Genomic DNA, 18210 nt, shown 5'->3' with positions numbered 1-18210 from the left:
TCGATGATGAACCGCACTATTCTCTATACAGATGTGATGTATGCTCGATGATGAAACGCACATTTCTCTATACAGGTGCGTTGCATGCTCGTGGATCGACCGCACCGTTTCTTATACAGGTGTGATTTATGCTCGGTGATGGAACGCACCATTCTGTATACAGATGTGATATATGTTCGGTGATGGAACGCACTTTTTTGTATACAGATGTGATATATGATCGGTGATGGAACGCACCATTTTGTATACAGATGTGATATATGATCGGTGATGGAACGCACCATTTTGTATACAGATGTGATATATGATCGGTGATGAAACGCACCTTTTTGTATACAGATGTGATATATGATCGGTGATAGAACGCACCATTTTGTATACAGATGTGATACATGCTCGGTGATGGAACGCTCCTTTTTGTATACAGATGTGATACATGCTCGGTGATGGAACGCACCTTTTTGTATACAGATGTGATATATGATCGGTGATGGAACGCACCTCTTTGTATACAGATGTTATACATGATCGGTGATGGAACGCACAATTTTGTATACAGATGTGATATATGTTCGGTGATGAAACGCACCTTTTTGTATATAGATGTGATACATGCTCGGTGATGGAACGCACCATTTTGTATACAGATGCGATATATGATCGGTGGTTGAACGCACCTTTTTGTATACAGATGTGATACATGATCGGTGATGGAACGCACCATTTTGTATACAGATGCGATATATGATCGGTGGTTGAACGCACCATTTTGTATACAGATGTGATATAGGCACGGTGATGGAATCCATTATTTTGTACAAAATTGGATATATGCTCGGCGATGGAACGCACACTTTTGTATACAGATTTGATACATGTTCGGTGATGGAACGCACCATTCTGTATACAAATGTGATCTATCCCTTGGCACGAAGTCTCTCTGCAAAATTGTTTCTGTCAGCTCCTTGATATGTTCAATTAACGCATTATTTACACACCGCGGAAGACGGATTATGGCCGAGAGTGGCCTGTACGATACCCAACATTGTTGCAGGTTGTAAACATCTTCAGTCTGTGGCTACTCGAGTTGTGCTGGCATCATCCAGATATAAAAGGATGCACGTATCGCCATCCATCAGCGGTGCCGCATCGTACAGTTAACGTTACTGTCATGTGAAAGAGAAAATTTCCAATGTACCTTTTTGGTTTTTAAGGTAACATAGAATTCACAATATCCGACTGTTTATTTTTAGTTTTGTTTGCTTTGTTTGATGGAAAATTCCTGAAAGTGGCGTAAAAGCAGACTGACACTCGCTTCTGTGTCATTCTCTGTGGCTTAACTCTGCAGTCAGCATTGTATTCCAGTATTGCACGACTGAATGGCAAACCAGTGGTTGATATTATAAGCAATTTATCAGTATTGGAGGTAAGACTGCTTTGAAGATGTAGATCTTTTCGATCAAGGTACAGCCATGACATTGCTGAAATATTGCTGAAAGAGGCGTACAACCCTATTTCCATTCCATGCTGCCTGATGTACGTGATCTTCAGCTGTATCAACAAGTGCCATCATGGTGTGATCGACTGTAGTATGTGCTACAATGTATGCAAATGTTCAGTATGAGCTATTATGTATGTACGTGTTCAGTATGTGTTACAATGCCTGTGTGTGTTCAGTATGTGCTACAATGTATGCAAGTGTTCAGTATGTGCTACTGTGTCTGTATGTGTTCAGTATGTGCTACAATGTATGTGCTCAGTATGTGCTACCGTGTCTGTATGTGTTCAGTATGTGCTACTGTGTCTGTATGTGTTCAGTGTGTGCTACTGTGTCTGTATGTGTTCAGTATGTGCTACTGTGTCTGTAAGTGTTCAGTGTGTGCTACAATGTATGCACGTGCTCAGTAAGTGCTACTGTGTCTGTATGTGTTCAGTATGTGCTACTGTGTCTGTATGTGTTCAGTGTGTGCTACTGTGTCTGTATGTGTTCAGTATGTGCTACAATGTATGCAAGTGTTCAGTATGTGCTACTATGTTTGTATGTGTTCAGTATGTGCTACAATGTATGTGCTCAGTATGTGCTACCGTGTCTGTATGTGTTCAGTATGTGCTACTATGTCTGTATGTGTTCAGTATGTGCTACTGTGTCTGTATGTGTTCAGTGGGTGCTACAATGTATGTGCTCAGTATGTGCTACCGTGTCTGTATGTGTTCAGTATGTGCTACTATGTCTGTATGTGTTCAGTATGTGCTACCGTGTCTGTATGTGCTACTATGTCTGTATGTGTTCAGTATGTGCTATCGTGTCTGTATGTGCTACTGTGTCTGTATGTGTTCAGTATGTGCTACTGTGTCTGTATGTGCTACTGTGTCTGTATGTGCTCAGCATGTGCTACTGTGTCTGTATGTGTTCAGTATGTGCTACAATGTATGTGTTCAGTATTTGCAACTGTGTCTGTATTTTCAGTATGTGCTACTGTGTCTGTATGTGTTCAGTATGTGCTACTGTGTCTGTATGTGTTCAGTATGTGCTACAATGTATGTGTTCAGTATTTGCAACTGTGTCTGTATTTTCAGTATGTGCTACTGTGTCTGTATGTGTTCAGTATGTGCTACTGTGTCTGTATGTGTTCAGTGTGTGCTACCGTGTCTGTATGTGTTCAGTGTGTGCAACTGTGTCTGTATGTGTTCAGTGTGTGCTACCGTGTCTGTATGTGTTCAGTATGTGCTACTGTGTCTGTATGTGTTCAGTGTGTGCTGCTGTGTCTGTATGTGTTCAGTGTGTGCTACCGTGTCTGTATGTGTTCAGTGTGTGCAACTGTGTCTGTATGTGTTCAGTGTGTGCTACCGTGTCTGTATGTGTTCAGTATGTGCTACTGTGTCTGTATGTGTTCAGTGTGTGCTACTGTGTCTGTATGTGTTCAGTGTGTGCAACTGTGTCTGTATGTGTTCAGTGTGTGCTACCGTGTCTGTATGTGTTCAGTATGTGCTACTGTGTCTGTATGTGTTCAGTGTGTGCAACTGTGTCTGTATGTGTTCAGTGTGTGCTACCGTGTCTGTATGTGTTCAGTGTGTGCAACTGTGTCTGTATGTGTTCAGTGTGTGCTACCGTGTCTGTATGTGTTCAGTATGTGCTACTGTGTCTGTATGTGTTCAGTATGTGCTACTGTGTCTGTATGTGTTCAGTGTGTGCTACCGTGTCTGTATGTGTTCAGTGTGTGCAACTGTGTCTGTATGTGTTCAGTGTGTGCTACCGTGTCTGTATGTGTTCAGTATGTGCTACTGTGTCTGTATGTGTTCAGTGTGTGCTACTGTGTCTGTATGTGTTCAGTGTGTGCAACTGTGTCTGTATGTGTTCAGTGTGTGCTACCGTGTCTGTATGTGTTCAGTGTGTGCAATTGTGTCTGTATGTGTTCAGTATGTGCTACTGTGTCTGTATGTGTTCAGTATGTGCTACTGTGTCTGTATGTGTTCAGTGTGTGCGTCACTGTATGTATGTGTTCAGTGCTACAATGTCTGTATGTGTATACTATCTGCTTGAATGTCTGTGTTCAACATATGTTTGAATGTATGTATGCTGTATCTTTGTGCTTGATGGTCTGGATGCGTTCACTTTGCGTTTGGTAGTCTGTGTTCAACTTGTGCTTGAAAGCATGTTTGCGTGGTCTGTGTTCAACATGTACTTTCATGCATGTGTGTGTGGTCTGTGTTCAACATGTGCTTGAGTGCAGGTATGCATGGTCTGTGCGATCTTCATGGCCTGATTGACCCACACCATTCCCTTTCTCAGGTGTATGCTAGCTGTCTAAGCTATCATCAGTTACCTCGTTACTTCCGCCAGTGTCTGTGACGGGATGGAGACTGCAGACTCAGAATTCTATGGTACAGCGTCAATTGCCATGAAGTGGAGCTCCTACGGCTATCAGTGTGGCTGCTGTGTTTAAAGTGCCACTCCATGTCGTTACCTCTCCGTTCGAAGAAAACTGAAAGCCCTTTACATATAGTTATGTTTCTAGTTGAAATAATCTGTAATTTGTTGCTTCAAGCATTATTACCTGAAGGTTATCAGATCTCAGGCGGTTTTTTGTATGTCAATTATCACATGGGTTGAAAGCCAATCACACAACAAACTTTATCTATAGAAATGGTGTAACTATTTAAACATTTGTACTGTGACTAAATCATGTTTAAGCATCTTATTGTAGGATATAATTGTCATATATATGTGTGTATTTCGATGTGTGAACGAGGCTATTCTATCTTTAGTTTTCAATGATATTTTCATTGATCCACTCATAAACTGTTCACAGATATTTTGCCTTTTACGCCCAATGGAATCTGTTTCGTCGGATAATCGAGACTGGTTAACCTCTGACGTGGACGTTTTATATTTTTATTTAATTGTCAGCACTATACCCGTGCTCATTGGTTGCACCTAAGTTGTAAACATTTTTGGGTTATTCTCCCATATTCAACAGAAACATTGTGATATAACTGAAATAATGTTCAAAACGGCGTTAAACTCATTCACTCACCCAAGGCTGATAATTGCGTGTCAGTTTCGTAAAGTAAACAACTGAAAAACAGACAATTTGGATCATATGCTCATGTTCTCAAGAGTCACGTGAGTCTACATCAAGCAACTTGCTAGATGTGATGTAACAAAGTTACGTAACTCCTCTCAGCAATTTGTCCATTTAGACACAGTTCACAGTGGACAGCGTGTGCGGCACTGGGTTCATCTAAGTCTGTCGACCAGCGAGGAGTGTTAGGATGCTGGCGTTAGCCAGTGTATCGTTCCCTGTTGTGTGAATATAGTTGGCGTGTTGTGTGTTCACAGGCACACTATGATGCCTCTGCCTCTCCGACGGTTGTTGTGGTGGTTTGCTGTGGGGAATCTTCTCGTGTCCATCTTCATGCTCCCCCTCTCACTCGGACAACACATATCAGCGTCCAATCGAAGACGACAGTACGACTTTGCCAACGATCGACCAGAAATATTTTACGATACCCGGACGATGACGGATGGTCGCGAAGAGACCGTGTATCTTCTCAAAGGGGAGACGGAAAGGTAGGAATGATTTTACACGTATTTTCATTACATAATTGTTAATAATTTGGTTTTACCATATGCAAATGCATATATATATTTTGCATATATGTGTAATACTCGTCAGTTGTAACGTAATGAAGAGATCGATTTATGAAAATGAGTGATGTGTAAATTTTGACAGCATATGAAATTTGGTATCAATGTTGAGATTTATCATTTTTTATTAATACTAAATATATTTTGTATTGAAACGATTATGACACGTTGATATCGCAATTCATTAGAAATAATCAGGAACGAAATACATTGTAGTGTTAGCATTTTAATGACACACAGTACATCTTAAACACAATTATTGTACAAAGGGACATCGTTTAGCTTATCATGGTTTCATTAAAATAATATATTTATAAAATAAAATATGATCAACATACAAATCAAATTACTTCTAGAACCTTTGCGAATATATTCACTTTGAGACATTGTTTTTTTTAAATGTTGATATTCTCATATATATATACATATATAAGGTGCCTGACTGCTTGGTAGTGCTAGACCACGAGGCTGTTGAAGGGATAAAGCTATAGTTTCTACTCGTTACGTCTACTCATAGTGTCGTGGGCTTCATCGCTTGGTGAGAGCAGACACCTGCTACAGGCAGGGCTAGCTTGTGTGGTTCTACCGGAACTTTACGACTTGGTTTACCGGTGGAGCAGTACAGGCTTAGCCTTTCCGACAACACCTAGTGTCATCATCGATTTTCAGTGATCCATTCCTATAATTTTCACCACTCGTTTGCCTTTTATATCCAATGGAATCTGTTTCGTTAGATATTTGAGACTGGTTTATGTAGGTTTTATATATAAATGAGTGAAACAACCGTAACCGTAATCGTGATAGTACCATGTCTGTCTGACGTGTCACAGGTGTGGTAGTACCATGTCTGTCTGACGTGTCACATGTGTGGTAGTACCATGTCTGTCTGACGTGTCACATGTGTGGTAGTACCATGTCTGTCTGACGTGTCACATGTGTGGTAGTACCATGTCTGTCTGACGTGTCACAGGTGTGGTAGTACCATGTCTGTCTGACGTGTCACATGTGTGGTAGTACCATGTCTGTCTGACGTGTCACATGTGTGGTAGTGCCATGTCTGTCTGACGTGTCACATATGTGGTAGTACCATGTCTGTCTAACGTGTAACGTGTGTGGTAGTACCATGACTGTCTGACGTGTCACATGTGTGGTAGTGCCATGTCTGTCTGACGTGTCACATGTGTGGTAGTACCATATCTGTCTGACGTGTAACGTGTGTGATAGTACCATGTCTGTCTGACGTGTCACATGTGTGGTAGTACCATGTCTGTCTGACGTGTAACGTGTGTGATAGTACCATGTCTGTCTAACGTGTCACATGTGTGGTAGTACCATGTCTGTCTGACGTGTAACATGTGATAGTACATGACTTTCTGAGGTGTAACGTGTGATAGTACCGTGTCTGTCTGACGTGTTACATGTGTGATAGTACCATGTCTGTCTGGCGTGTTTCCATGTGTGGTAGTACCATGTCTGTCTGACGTGTCACATGTGTGGTAGTACCATGTCTGTCTGACGTGTCACATGTGTGGTAGTACCATGTCTGTCTGACGTGTCACATGTGTGGTAGTACCATGTCTGTCTGACGTGTCACATGTGTGGTAGTACCATGTCTGTCTGACGTGTCATATGTGTGGTAGTACCATATCTGTCTGACGTGTAACGTGTGATAGTACCATGTCTGTCTGACGTGTTACATGTGTGATAGTACCATGTCTGTCTGGCGTGTTTCCATGTGTGGTAGTACCATGTCTGTCTGACGTGTCACATGTGTGGTAGTACCATCTCTGTCTGACGTGTCACATGTGTGGTAGTACCATGTCTGTCTGACGTGTCATATGTGTGGTAGTACCATATCTGTCTGACGTGTAACGTGTGATAGTACCATGTCTGTCCGACGTGTCACATGTGTTATAGTACCATGTCTGTCTGACGTGTTACATGTGTGATAGTACCATGTCTGTCTGACGTGTTACATGTGTGATAGTACCATGTCTGTCTGACGTGTAACGTGTGATGGTACATGACTTTCTGAGGTGTAACGTGTGATAGTACCATGTCTGTCTGACGTGTTACATGTGTGATAGTACCATGTCTGTCTGACGTGTTTCCATGTGTGGTAGTACCATGTCTGTCTGACGTGTTACATGTGTGATAGTACCGTGTCTGTCTGACGTGTTACATGTGTGATAGTACCATGTCTGTCTGACGTGTTACATGTGTGATAGTACCATGTCTGTCTGGCGTGTTTCCATGTGTGATAGTACCATGTATGTCTGACGTGTTACATGTGTGATAGTACCATGTCTGTTTGACGTGTTACATTTGTTATAGTACCATATCTGTCTGACGTGTTACATGTGTGATAGTACCATGTCTGTCTGACGTGTTCCATGTGTGGTAGTACCATGTCTGTCTGACGTGTCACATGTGTGATAGTACCATGTCTGTCTGACGTGTAACATGTATGATAGTACCATGTATGTCTGACGTGTCACATGTGTGGTAGTACCATGTCTGTCTGACGTGTTTCCATGTGTGATAGTACCATGTCTGTCTGATGTGTAACATGTGTGATAGTACCATGTCTGTCTGACATGTTCTATGTGTGATACTATCGGGTCTGTCTGAGGTGATAGTACCGTGTCTGTCTGACGTGTTTCCATGTGTGATACTACCAGATCTGTCTTTATCGTCATCAATATGCACGACAACTGTCTGAGTTATGCAAGTACTGTCAAAACACTCAAGGTTTTATTACAAAAGCGTATTAAATATTTACAAATAAATAACTAGAGCGAAAGGATTTGCCTCTGAAGTGCAGTGTCTCTGTTTTATGAATAGATCTAATTTGCAGTTCATTGCAGAGATATTTATGGACTGACTTCAGTATTTATTAACGTAAAAAGCTATGTGTGCACACCGGTTATTATGGATAACACACCGGATAACACAATAAATGCAACTACATATTGAAGTAAACTATTATAGTTCAATAATGCAACACAACCGTCGCCCATTCTATTACCAACCAATCAGGAATGAGTTGTCTGGTATTGGGCGTTGTGTATTTTTTCGGTTTATGGAAACAGAGACCATTTATTTGATGGTAACCACTAATGTCAGTTAATCAAATTCTACGGTGATTAGGGGGGCACGGGTGGCCCAGTCGTCTAAGGCGCCGCTATTCGCTGTGTTGAGTTGCGTCTCCCTTGGGCACGCCAGAAACCTATGATCGTGGGTTCGAATCCCGGTTCGCCCCGATTATGTTTCTAGGTTTGTCAGCACCATACCAGTGCCTAGGTTTATCAGCACCATACCAGTGCTCGTTGGTTTCACCGAAGTGGCAAACTTCTGAGACCTGCATCACATCGGGCTTTTCTCCCACATTAAGCTGACACGTCGTGGTGTATTTACATTTAAAAGCGGCGTTAAACCCAACTCACTCACTCACTCACTTAGGTGAACGTGTGTACTATGTGTAAAGCACCATTTATGGAATCCCCGGGCCTGTAATGGTTGGAACAGTGCTAAGTGCGGGGTAAAAATATATTTACTCTCGAGCTGATTAATGATAATTACTGTTGTTGTTTGCAGTTACTATTTTCTCCTAGAGGAGGGTGGAACACCGCTGTCGATCGTGGTCACCCCCTGTGCATCGAACATCACATTCGTACTCACAAACAAAGCCTTGGCAAGCAGCAGCGAGGAAGACGACCCAGAAGGTACTTAGAGTTATGAGTTGTCCTCCGGTCTCCAGGGGTACATGAACTAACATAGAGGGTACATCAACCCATGTCCCCCGAGGTACCGATGGACAACTAATGTATCTTACCGCACGCCTTATTATATTGCAGGTATGCCTTATGCATGCATACATGCATGAATGCATGAATTGGTCCGTATCGGTAAGAATGCCAATTCGGCAAAATAGCAGACGGCACAAAACAAACTTAGAGTTATCCCCCCTCGAGCTATTTCATTCGGAAAATATCGTACATATCCGGAGAATGGCGTCTTGATAATTTATTCAAGATACAAAATTTCGGTTGGTATGTTCCACATGTAATGCCAACAGTTAGGCAATTCGAGCGGAGAACATAGTACATTTCACTGGATAAGTTAGGTTCATTGAAAATAATAGAATGGGTCTCAGACAGATTATTCATTTTCCGGTTTTTTTCAACCCGTGCAATACTTAACTGCCGGGCATCATACAGTATTCATCCTTCTTTGATGGTGGCTAAAATATAACAAACAAGAAACAGTTACTCGATGGTCGATGTATTTGATACGAGTATCATAGTTGTGTTTTGAACCTTAAGTTGGCAGTGTTTCGGGGACTGTTTTCAGCCTGGTAACGTTTTGAAAACTGTCGTAATCCCCTTCCCCCGATTTATCCACCGGAACTAGAAATAAAAGATACCAGTGAAACCGCCTCATCTGTTTCCTCTTTACATCTATTAATGAACATTGGGAGGGACAGAAAACAACATTCCACAAGGCTGTATCACTGGTGGGATGACTTCAACCTTCCAAAAGTCCAAAAATCGGGTGTTCTTTAACTTCTTTTGAGTAGCATAGGTATTCTTCGCTTTTAGCAATATTCCAGTTATATCGCGGCGTGTCAGTTTGATGTGGGTAGAAAGCCCAATGTGATGGAGGTCACAGAAATTCCACGAGCACGGGTATGGTGCTGACAAACCTAGAAACATAATCGGGGCGACCGGGATTCAAACCCACGATCATAGATTTCTGTCATGCCTAAGGGACGCAACTCTGCACCGATATGAAGAATCGAATTGAGGGCTTCGGCGTGACGCGCAAACACTTAAACCACGATGCTAACACCGCACCCCCCCCCCCCCCCCCCCCCTATTCCAAAGAGCAAGTAATTAATTTGTTGAAGGCATCGCACTTTGCAGTATATGGCAGATTGCAAACTGTTTGTAAATACAGTGTCGTTACGTCTGTGAATGTAAATACAACGTAATCGTTTTAGCTGAGAAAAAATATACAAACCAATTTATCAGTTTGAAAATGAATTAAATATAGTGTCTTTTGTAATTGAGATTATAAATTCTCGCCGATTCAAAGCGTAATTGTAGATTTGTTTTTTAACACGAATAACATGAAAACAAACCGGTGACAACTTGAAACCCTCCAGTAAATAGAATGTATTGGTGGAGCGGTATAGTAGCCGTGTGGTTGAAGCGTTCGATCGTCACGCTGAAGACTCGCGTTCGATTCCTCACATGGGTACAATGTGTGAAGTCAGTTTCTGGAGTCCCTCGCCGCGATATTGCTGGAATATAGATATAAAATTATACTCACTCATTTGTTTATTGGTTGTGTACATGTTGATAATTTAGGATAAAACTTAAAAGTCTTTGTCTAAATGAGATAAAATGATATGCCAATGAGTAAAATCGGATCCAAGCTACCGTTAATTAACATCTATTTTACGCGCGCACACACACACACACGCACACACACACACACACACACACACACACACACACACACACACACACACACACACACACACACACACACACACACACACACACACACACACACACATATATATTTATATTATATATGCTAACAAATATACGTTTTAGCATGTTGATAAACGTTTTCTGTTCATTAAACTTACCTTTATTTTTACATGTTATATCTTTATGTTTGAGATAAAATCAGAAAGTTTTGTCTTTAATGCACCGGTAACTGTAGCCTTTGTGTAATTCCACTTGTTAAATACCTTATTTCTTTATTTATGATTGAAATAGGATCAGAATGTTTTGTCTTTAAAACTTAAATGCACCGACACCTTTGTAGTCTTCGTGTAATTCTCTTGGTGACATTCATGATTCGGTAACAAGCCGTTCGCTCCTGAATTTACAAATCTGAAAGTTTCAACTTTGCCAGAGAAATGCACTTTGGTCAGTGCATCTGGATGTTTGTTGTTTCAACACATGGAGGCATGCTTGCACAGTGTTGTATTTGGCATTCAAATTAGCGGGGCAGTCGGACCCTAGTCATGCCCTCCTTTCGCTCCCCACTTCTTGCCCGTGTTTGCCGTTACCCCATATATTTTGTTTCCTAGAATTTGTGAGATCTGTGAAAGCTGTTAGGACTCAGGCGTTTGTTGCCGTTCAAATGATTGTGTCAACTCGGACGTGTTTGCTTGCCATTGAAGACTTGTTTAGCTAACGTCTAGCTGGCGATAGGGGAGTAAATGGAACGAATTGACAAGGATTGATGGAAACCGAGTTCACCACAGTGACCGTGACTTCAGTCCAAGACGTTTTATGTAGTTAGAGAAAGTATAAGCAATATCAGACTTAGTGTATATTGTATGTTCTTTTGGAGAGTATGAACAGCAAGTGTGTCGGTTCATGCCAGTTTGAATGTACATCGATGTTGTATGTATGAATTAGGTTGTAACGCTTCATCGAACGCTATTATTAATATTAATTTTGAATAGAAATGTGAGTCGTTAAGCACTAATTGATTAACATTGGGATCTGTTATAGGATCCTTACAGGCTGTATTCTGTCGGCATTCCGTTCCAATGGTGGAATCTATTTGTTTAGTTAACTGTTATTATTGATATTAAATGTTTACCGCCATTTGAACTCGATGATAATAGTCAGTTTCACATGCAGCGTAGCATTGTTTATTTCAGCATCCGTTCTTGTGGGTTCAGTCTCATAACAGTTATCTATTGCATTGACCTTCTAGCATATAGCTTAGCGCACTCGCTCAACACGCCCAAGAATCGGGTTTGATTCCAGATGTTTCCAAGTCCTCTGTATCCATTATTATGATAAAAGGGATACAAATCTCATACCCTCGTCACATCTATTACACATGCATTTGTTTGTTTGTTTGTTGTTAAACGCCGCACTCAGCAATATTCCAGCTATATGACGGCGGTCTGGACCAGACAATCCAGTGATTGACATCACACGCATCGATCCACACAATTGGAATACGATGACATGCATCAACCAAGTCAGCGAGCCTGACCACCGATTCCGTTAGTCGCCTCTTACGACAAGCATATTCGCCCTTTACGGCAAACATGGGTTGCTGAAGACCTACTCTAACCCGGATTTTCACAGGTCCCATAATACAAATAATGTATGAGATGGGAACATATATATTACCCTACAGTGCATACGTATAGGGACCGTCAAATTACATTTTACCAATGCTAAGTTACCCACCTACCCACTACCCTATAACAGTGTGTAACATACTAGTATATACTTCTTATTTCAGACCCTTTTTCCTCCCAAATGGAAGGCCAGTCGTCAGTCCGGGTAGAGGAGTTCAAAGGCGGGGGTAACATGGTCTACACAACACGCGATGCGCGGAAAGGAATCTACATTCTTAGTCTACAGGCAATCAAAACGGATACCACGGTGAAGTTATTTGCTACCACCAGACCAGAATCTGTATCATTGTTCCCCGAGATGCCTGTGGATGCAAGGATCCGGGTGACCGCAACAACACGAAGATCCATCAAATTTTCATGGAATCCCAGTGGCAACCCATTAGAATTGCTACAACCCTCACTAGAATACTGTGTGTCTGTGAACAAGGTAATGAACTTTCAAAGTCATTGCTCCGTCTTGGCCCACTTACAAGGGGACTCACGCCCCACCCCTCCCCCCAACAGTGGTTTTGGCTTTCCCTGGGAGAAGAGTAAAAACAGAGAAAGACAAAGGAAAGCCAAGCCGATCAAAGCAATGTCGCCCAAAAGGTTGTTTTACGCCTGTGTTGGGTCAAAAACAAATTTTACTTTTGACAAAGCAAAACCAGAAACTACGTATTTCATAGACATCCATGTGGTGGATAAAAATACAAATAGGTCGTCCACGTACGTGGGCGCGGTTGTGCAGACGAAGAAGAGGAAGAGGCGACAAGCGCTGCTGAAAAATGAGAAGAGGAAGACCGTGTCTATTCAAAAGGGTGTGCGTTCTGTGAGTGTTAAATTAGTGTTGACCAAACAGGTCGAGAAGGGTGTGTTGGAACTGAAATCATGTCGAGGGGTTCTCCCCTTTGAGATTCTGTATGACAATAAACTTATCCATAAATCAGAGGTTAGGAGGATCAAAATTGTGAGAATGAAAAACTTGCCGGCAGGCACTTATATTTTAAGGTTTAAAGGGAAAAGAAAACGCAAGCGTTCAGTGATGGTGTTCTTCACTGAGTCTGGCAGGTATCGCCCGCCGCGTCTGCCTGTAGACTACAGAATCAAGGTCTTCAACACTCTTACCACATGCACAAATGTGACTCTAGCCTGGATGGGCAGTAATGTTAAACAAAAATATTGTCTTTATAAAAAGGAATTAGTTGACAATCAAAAAGTGCGAAAGCACCGATGCTCAGATCCTGGGCATCGCAGTGACAGAGAAAAGGTATTTTGTACAAGGTTTAGACACAGGCAGCCTTCAAAGGCTGTAATTAGTAAGACAGTGACGGGTCTGAAACCCGGTACAAACTACTTGTTTGATGTGTACGTTAGTAGAGGAAACAGTGCCTCGCTGGTCTACCTCAACCAGCAAGTCAGGACCAAAACACAGTGCTAAACCAGGAGCATGTCGCACCTGAGGATAACATATCTTGTGTTAGCCAAGGAAGCAATGTTAATTTGTGCTGTACATGTGGATTACGATACCAACTGTTTCTCTAAAGCTTCTCTGAAACTGCCTGTAAGGAAACAGGTTCTCGGATGCTGAGGGTGAGGCGTTCTTAGAAAGGATTTGACGTCGTCTTATGTTGGCTGTTGGACCTTGAACGAAGTTCTCGGTGGGGAGTTAACGATTGGGACAGGATTGCAATGATTGAAACATATGGATATGTTTCAGAATTGTTCCAATGTCCAAATGGGTGGTGAGAGCACAGCATTCGCCTTTCACCAGCAGGCGTGACGATGCTACAGGCTAAGGCCTTCCTAGGCAAGTGTTCAGTGCCTATAGTGCTGTGTCAAAATATTTCTGTGATGTTGTGTGGCAAAGGTGAAGGAAGCGTCTCAGTACTAAATGTCTTTCAGCAAAGGGGCATTGCTTCAAATGGGGATATAAGTTTCATTATGACCATAATAATAACAACTGTGTTCCATGAATGATTCCTGGAACATATTTAACTGTGCTGGAAGGGTTGTAAATCGCATTGGTGACCCTTATCCTTGAATACGTTCTCCAAAAGGGGTTTACAAACAAGTTTCTAACCCTTGACCTTGAACATGTTTAGATCTGCAAGAAGGATCATTAAAATCGTGGTCTTGTATGTGCAAGCAAGAAATGTGATACGTTTTCCTAGCGGTGGGAAGATACTTGACTTCTCTTTAACCGTAATGCCCAATGGGTATGTTGGCCACAGCAAGCTGCTGAAGGTGCCTGTGTAGGAGGGCATGGTGCATTGAACGGGTGGGTTAAGGCTGTGTTGTGATCCTGTAGGGGTGTTATCAAAACGACGTACGTCCATCACAAACGGGGCACGCTCCCGGTATGTATGTATTTTCTCGATGGCTATGAGGTTCTGACAGCACCCCTTACAGATATGGGACGGGAAGGGGCACATAGCAAGACGATGAGATAAGTTATCATTGTGTACTATGTTAATGCATGCTTGTACATAGCCAATATGTAGTTTGAAACCCGATCCTAAACACATCATATATGGAAAGGTTGAAAGCAGTGTGTAGGGGCCAACACTACGTAAGCAGGTCTGTTTCTAGTGGCTTTTCTACACTCATATTTAGGGGTAATACCTATGGTATATTAATATTTTTTATCAGTTTCAGCTCAATAAACAGTTATATGGATGCAGTATATGTTAAGCCTCGAGCTGTAACAATAAAAAAATTCAGTGAAAGCATATTGCATATTTATGTTTGCCATCATTTAAATCAAATAGGTGACATTTCATCGCAACACATTTACTACATGTAATTCCCTTAAATTAATATAGTAGTGGCTTTTAGAAGGATGAACATTATGCATTCAAAGCAAATACAGTACCGGCTCAAATACTTCCTGGAGGATCTACAAGACGTTAACATGTTACGAATTTAATGTTTAACTTCCTGAGTGTACGTTAGCTACTGGGGTTCCAAGCACGAAACAGTTATGAAATGGTTATTATTTAGTGTTTGTTACTATTATAGCGTTGTAGTGTGTTAAAGGGAAGCTACACTGTCTCGTGTTCATTCCTAGCCAAGGTCGAGACGTTTTAGCTTTTGGTTGAAGCTAAGACATCTTAGTCATTGACTGTTTGGTTGATGTACATTATACAATGTGAGGTAGGACAATTGTGTATGGAGGACGCGAATCAATCTTGCTAGGACTGCCACTTTCTGAGAGCCTACTCCCCCTTTAAGAAAGATATTGACAATATCGATAACATGGAACATTCATAAAATGCTCTTCAATATGAGATAACACAGCGAAGAGATGCATTTTTACAAGATACTGCTTGTTTTGGACCATTACATTAGGTTTTATCCTTAACTTAGAACATTGCATCTAGTTAGCGTTGACCTTTCCCTCTAAATAAAAAGCGACAAAACCCTTCCCATAATCTCAAGACATCTCTACTAAATGTAGAGCCCATTGTTGTACCATAACTTGTTATAAACATGGGTTTATGAATCACGTTCAAAACTATTCAGCAATTGAATCTATTGGTAGTGCTACGTATACTTCGTATTAAAAAACATAATTTAGTAATACACGTATAAATATTAATCAAATGTAGTAATTAATAACTAAAATGTGGCCAAAGCATTTATATATTATTTAGGCTTACAACATTTAGTCGATCTAACATGGTCCACGATGATCGCTACTTAACCGTGTGAGATTCTCTTCCAGGGTATTATTAGTCAGACATACGAATGCTCGAGTCCAAAGATAGGGCGCATGTGAAAGACTAGTCAAGAGTTTTACCGATTTGAGACATAAACGTCTTTTATCTGCACAGTAGACTGTTTACCTGTCTGTAAGGTAGCATTTAGCAGTTGACAAGTCCATGATTTACGACATGATACTGTAGACAAAACATAAAGCCAGTTCAATTTGTTTATATATTTATTTGAAACAGTTGTCTGGAAGATGGCGTTGAGATTGTAGATGTATATACAGTGTATTATTTTCTCGATTGATTTGTTTTGGCAATGCTGATAATGTTACATGTTATTTTCGAATTGTAATTCGTTCCTATAGCAGAGTTGCATAACAAAGTAAAACATTCGACAACAATAGATAATATGCAATATGCAATATGCAGCATTACATATCCTAAATAGTTAACACCAGTGTTTATGCTTCGTGCATAATCTAGTCACAAGGGGCACGGGTGGCCCACTCTGTGTCCCCTGGGTACGCCAGGAGCCTATGCTCGTGGGTTCGAATCCCGTTTCGCCCCGATTAAATTTCTAGGTTTGTCAGCACCATATCCGTGATAATGGGTTTCACGAAAGTGGTAAACGTCTGCGACCTGCATCACTTTGGGCTTTCCTCTCACATCAAGCTGACACGCCGTGCTATAACAGCAATACTGTTCAAAGCAGCGTTTAACCCAACTCACTCACTCACACTCGCTAGTCACGATGGATACTGATATATATGCATAAAACACGGAATACATAGCTGACTTGCACCCCCGGGACTGTTCTGCTCGAACCCTTCCGTAGCATGAAGAATGCGTGCTTGCTTACGTGGTAATTTTGAAGTAACTCATTGAATGTCTATTCTCAATCTGCGTTCTTGGAAATGGTATACTTCCTGTTGCGAAAGCTAATCTTCAAAGAGCGTCAAAGTTGGTCTCTAATGCTAAGTGACAGCGGTAATTACCACGGTCGTGTGTCACCCCCGCACACTCACATGCAATACAAAGTAACTCCAGGTGGTGTTATGTATAAATATACACCAGACATGTTATATTCAGCTACATATCACTGCATTAAGTACTCTGGTAAAGTTCATCTTCTCATTCTCATGCTGCTTGAAATACAGTACACAGGCATATCATGTGCAGACATTAGAGCCCGACTCGAAGTGTTTGATTCAAGTATCTTAATGTTAAAAGTCATCTTTGACAATGTTACAAGTGGAAGTATGACGTATAAACATTGATAAAACATGAACATCACTATATAACATGTTTTTGTAAATCAGAACCTTCAGTGATTTCAAAGACACAAATAAATATAAAAGTTGGATATTAATGTTCGATGTTTTGTTAAATCAGTTCCACAAGTTTTTATCAAATTTATGCTTAACTTAAATGTTTATCGTTACTCATCAAGCTGTGTTTAAGTGGGCAATATAGGACATGTAGAATATAATCTATATGTGTTTGTCCTGTTTGTATTGCGTTTTCAGGATGTTCGTGCTTACAGGTTGAGACCTCTTCATCCACATACATTAAAGGTAGTCATCGAACGGCGTTACAGAATATGGTTTACGTGTGGCATTTGTGTAAAACACACAGGGCAGTTTACAATATTTACTTCAATAATTGTTGGTTTTGCGACATACGTTTACACAAGATGCTGTGCCACTGACGTGTGAAGAACGAGAATTTCATTGTGACGTATTTAGGTCATGTGTTACTTAAGGTCTTCCAGCCTTTTAGAATGATTCGATGACTATCTTTATTTGATACAGCAACATAAACATCTTATATCAATTGTTTTTCTTCCTGAAGGGAAAAAGCCTCGGACAGGCAGTTGAGGTCACAAACACACCCGCCCATTTATCATTACACTTTTGAACAGAATAAGAATCTCTCTGAACTGATCTGGGGACACGGGTGGCCCAGTCGTCTAAGGCGCCGCGATTCGCTGTGCAGAGTTACGTCCCTTGGACACGCCAGAAACCTATGATTGTGGGTTCGCCCCAATTATGTTTCTAGGTTTGTCAGCACAATACCCGTGCTCGCGGGTTTCGCCGAAGTGGTAAACGTCTGAGACCTGCATCACTTCGTGCTTTCCTCCCACATTAAGCTGACACGCCGTGATATAACTGGAATAATGTTAAAAG

The 18210-nt window shown here is 41.3% G+C and overlaps 1 protein-coding gene across 1 annotated transcript in view; it reads left to right on the top strand.

The window, feature by feature from the left end:
* Positions 1 to 18000, top strand: part of LOC139468038 (protein NDNF-like) — a 52795-nt gene extending 34795 nt beyond the window's left edge. The window contains exons 2-4 of the mRNA XM_071249726.1: positions 4841 to 5071; positions 8747 to 8874; positions 12440 to 18000. Coding sequence (XP_071105827.1) covers positions 4848 to 5071; positions 8747 to 8874; positions 12440 to 13752 — 1665 coding nt within the window. The 5' untranslated portion in view covers positions 4841 to 4847 and the 3' untranslated portion in view covers positions 13753 to 18000. The remainder of the gene's footprint in view (positions 1 to 4840; positions 5072 to 8746; positions 8875 to 12439) is intronic.
* Positions 18001 to 18210: the final 210 nt, after the last annotated feature.

This window comes from Haliotis cracherodii, unplaced genomic scaffold, assembly GCF_022045235.1.
Source record: "Haliotis cracherodii isolate W230 unplaced genomic scaffold, xgHalCrac1.p SCAF_2, whole genome shotgun sequence".
Taxonomy (NCBI): domain Eukaryota; kingdom Metazoa; phylum Mollusca; class Gastropoda; order Lepetellida; family Haliotidae; genus Haliotis; species Haliotis cracherodii.
This window is presented reverse-complemented; position numbering and strand designations above follow the sequence as displayed.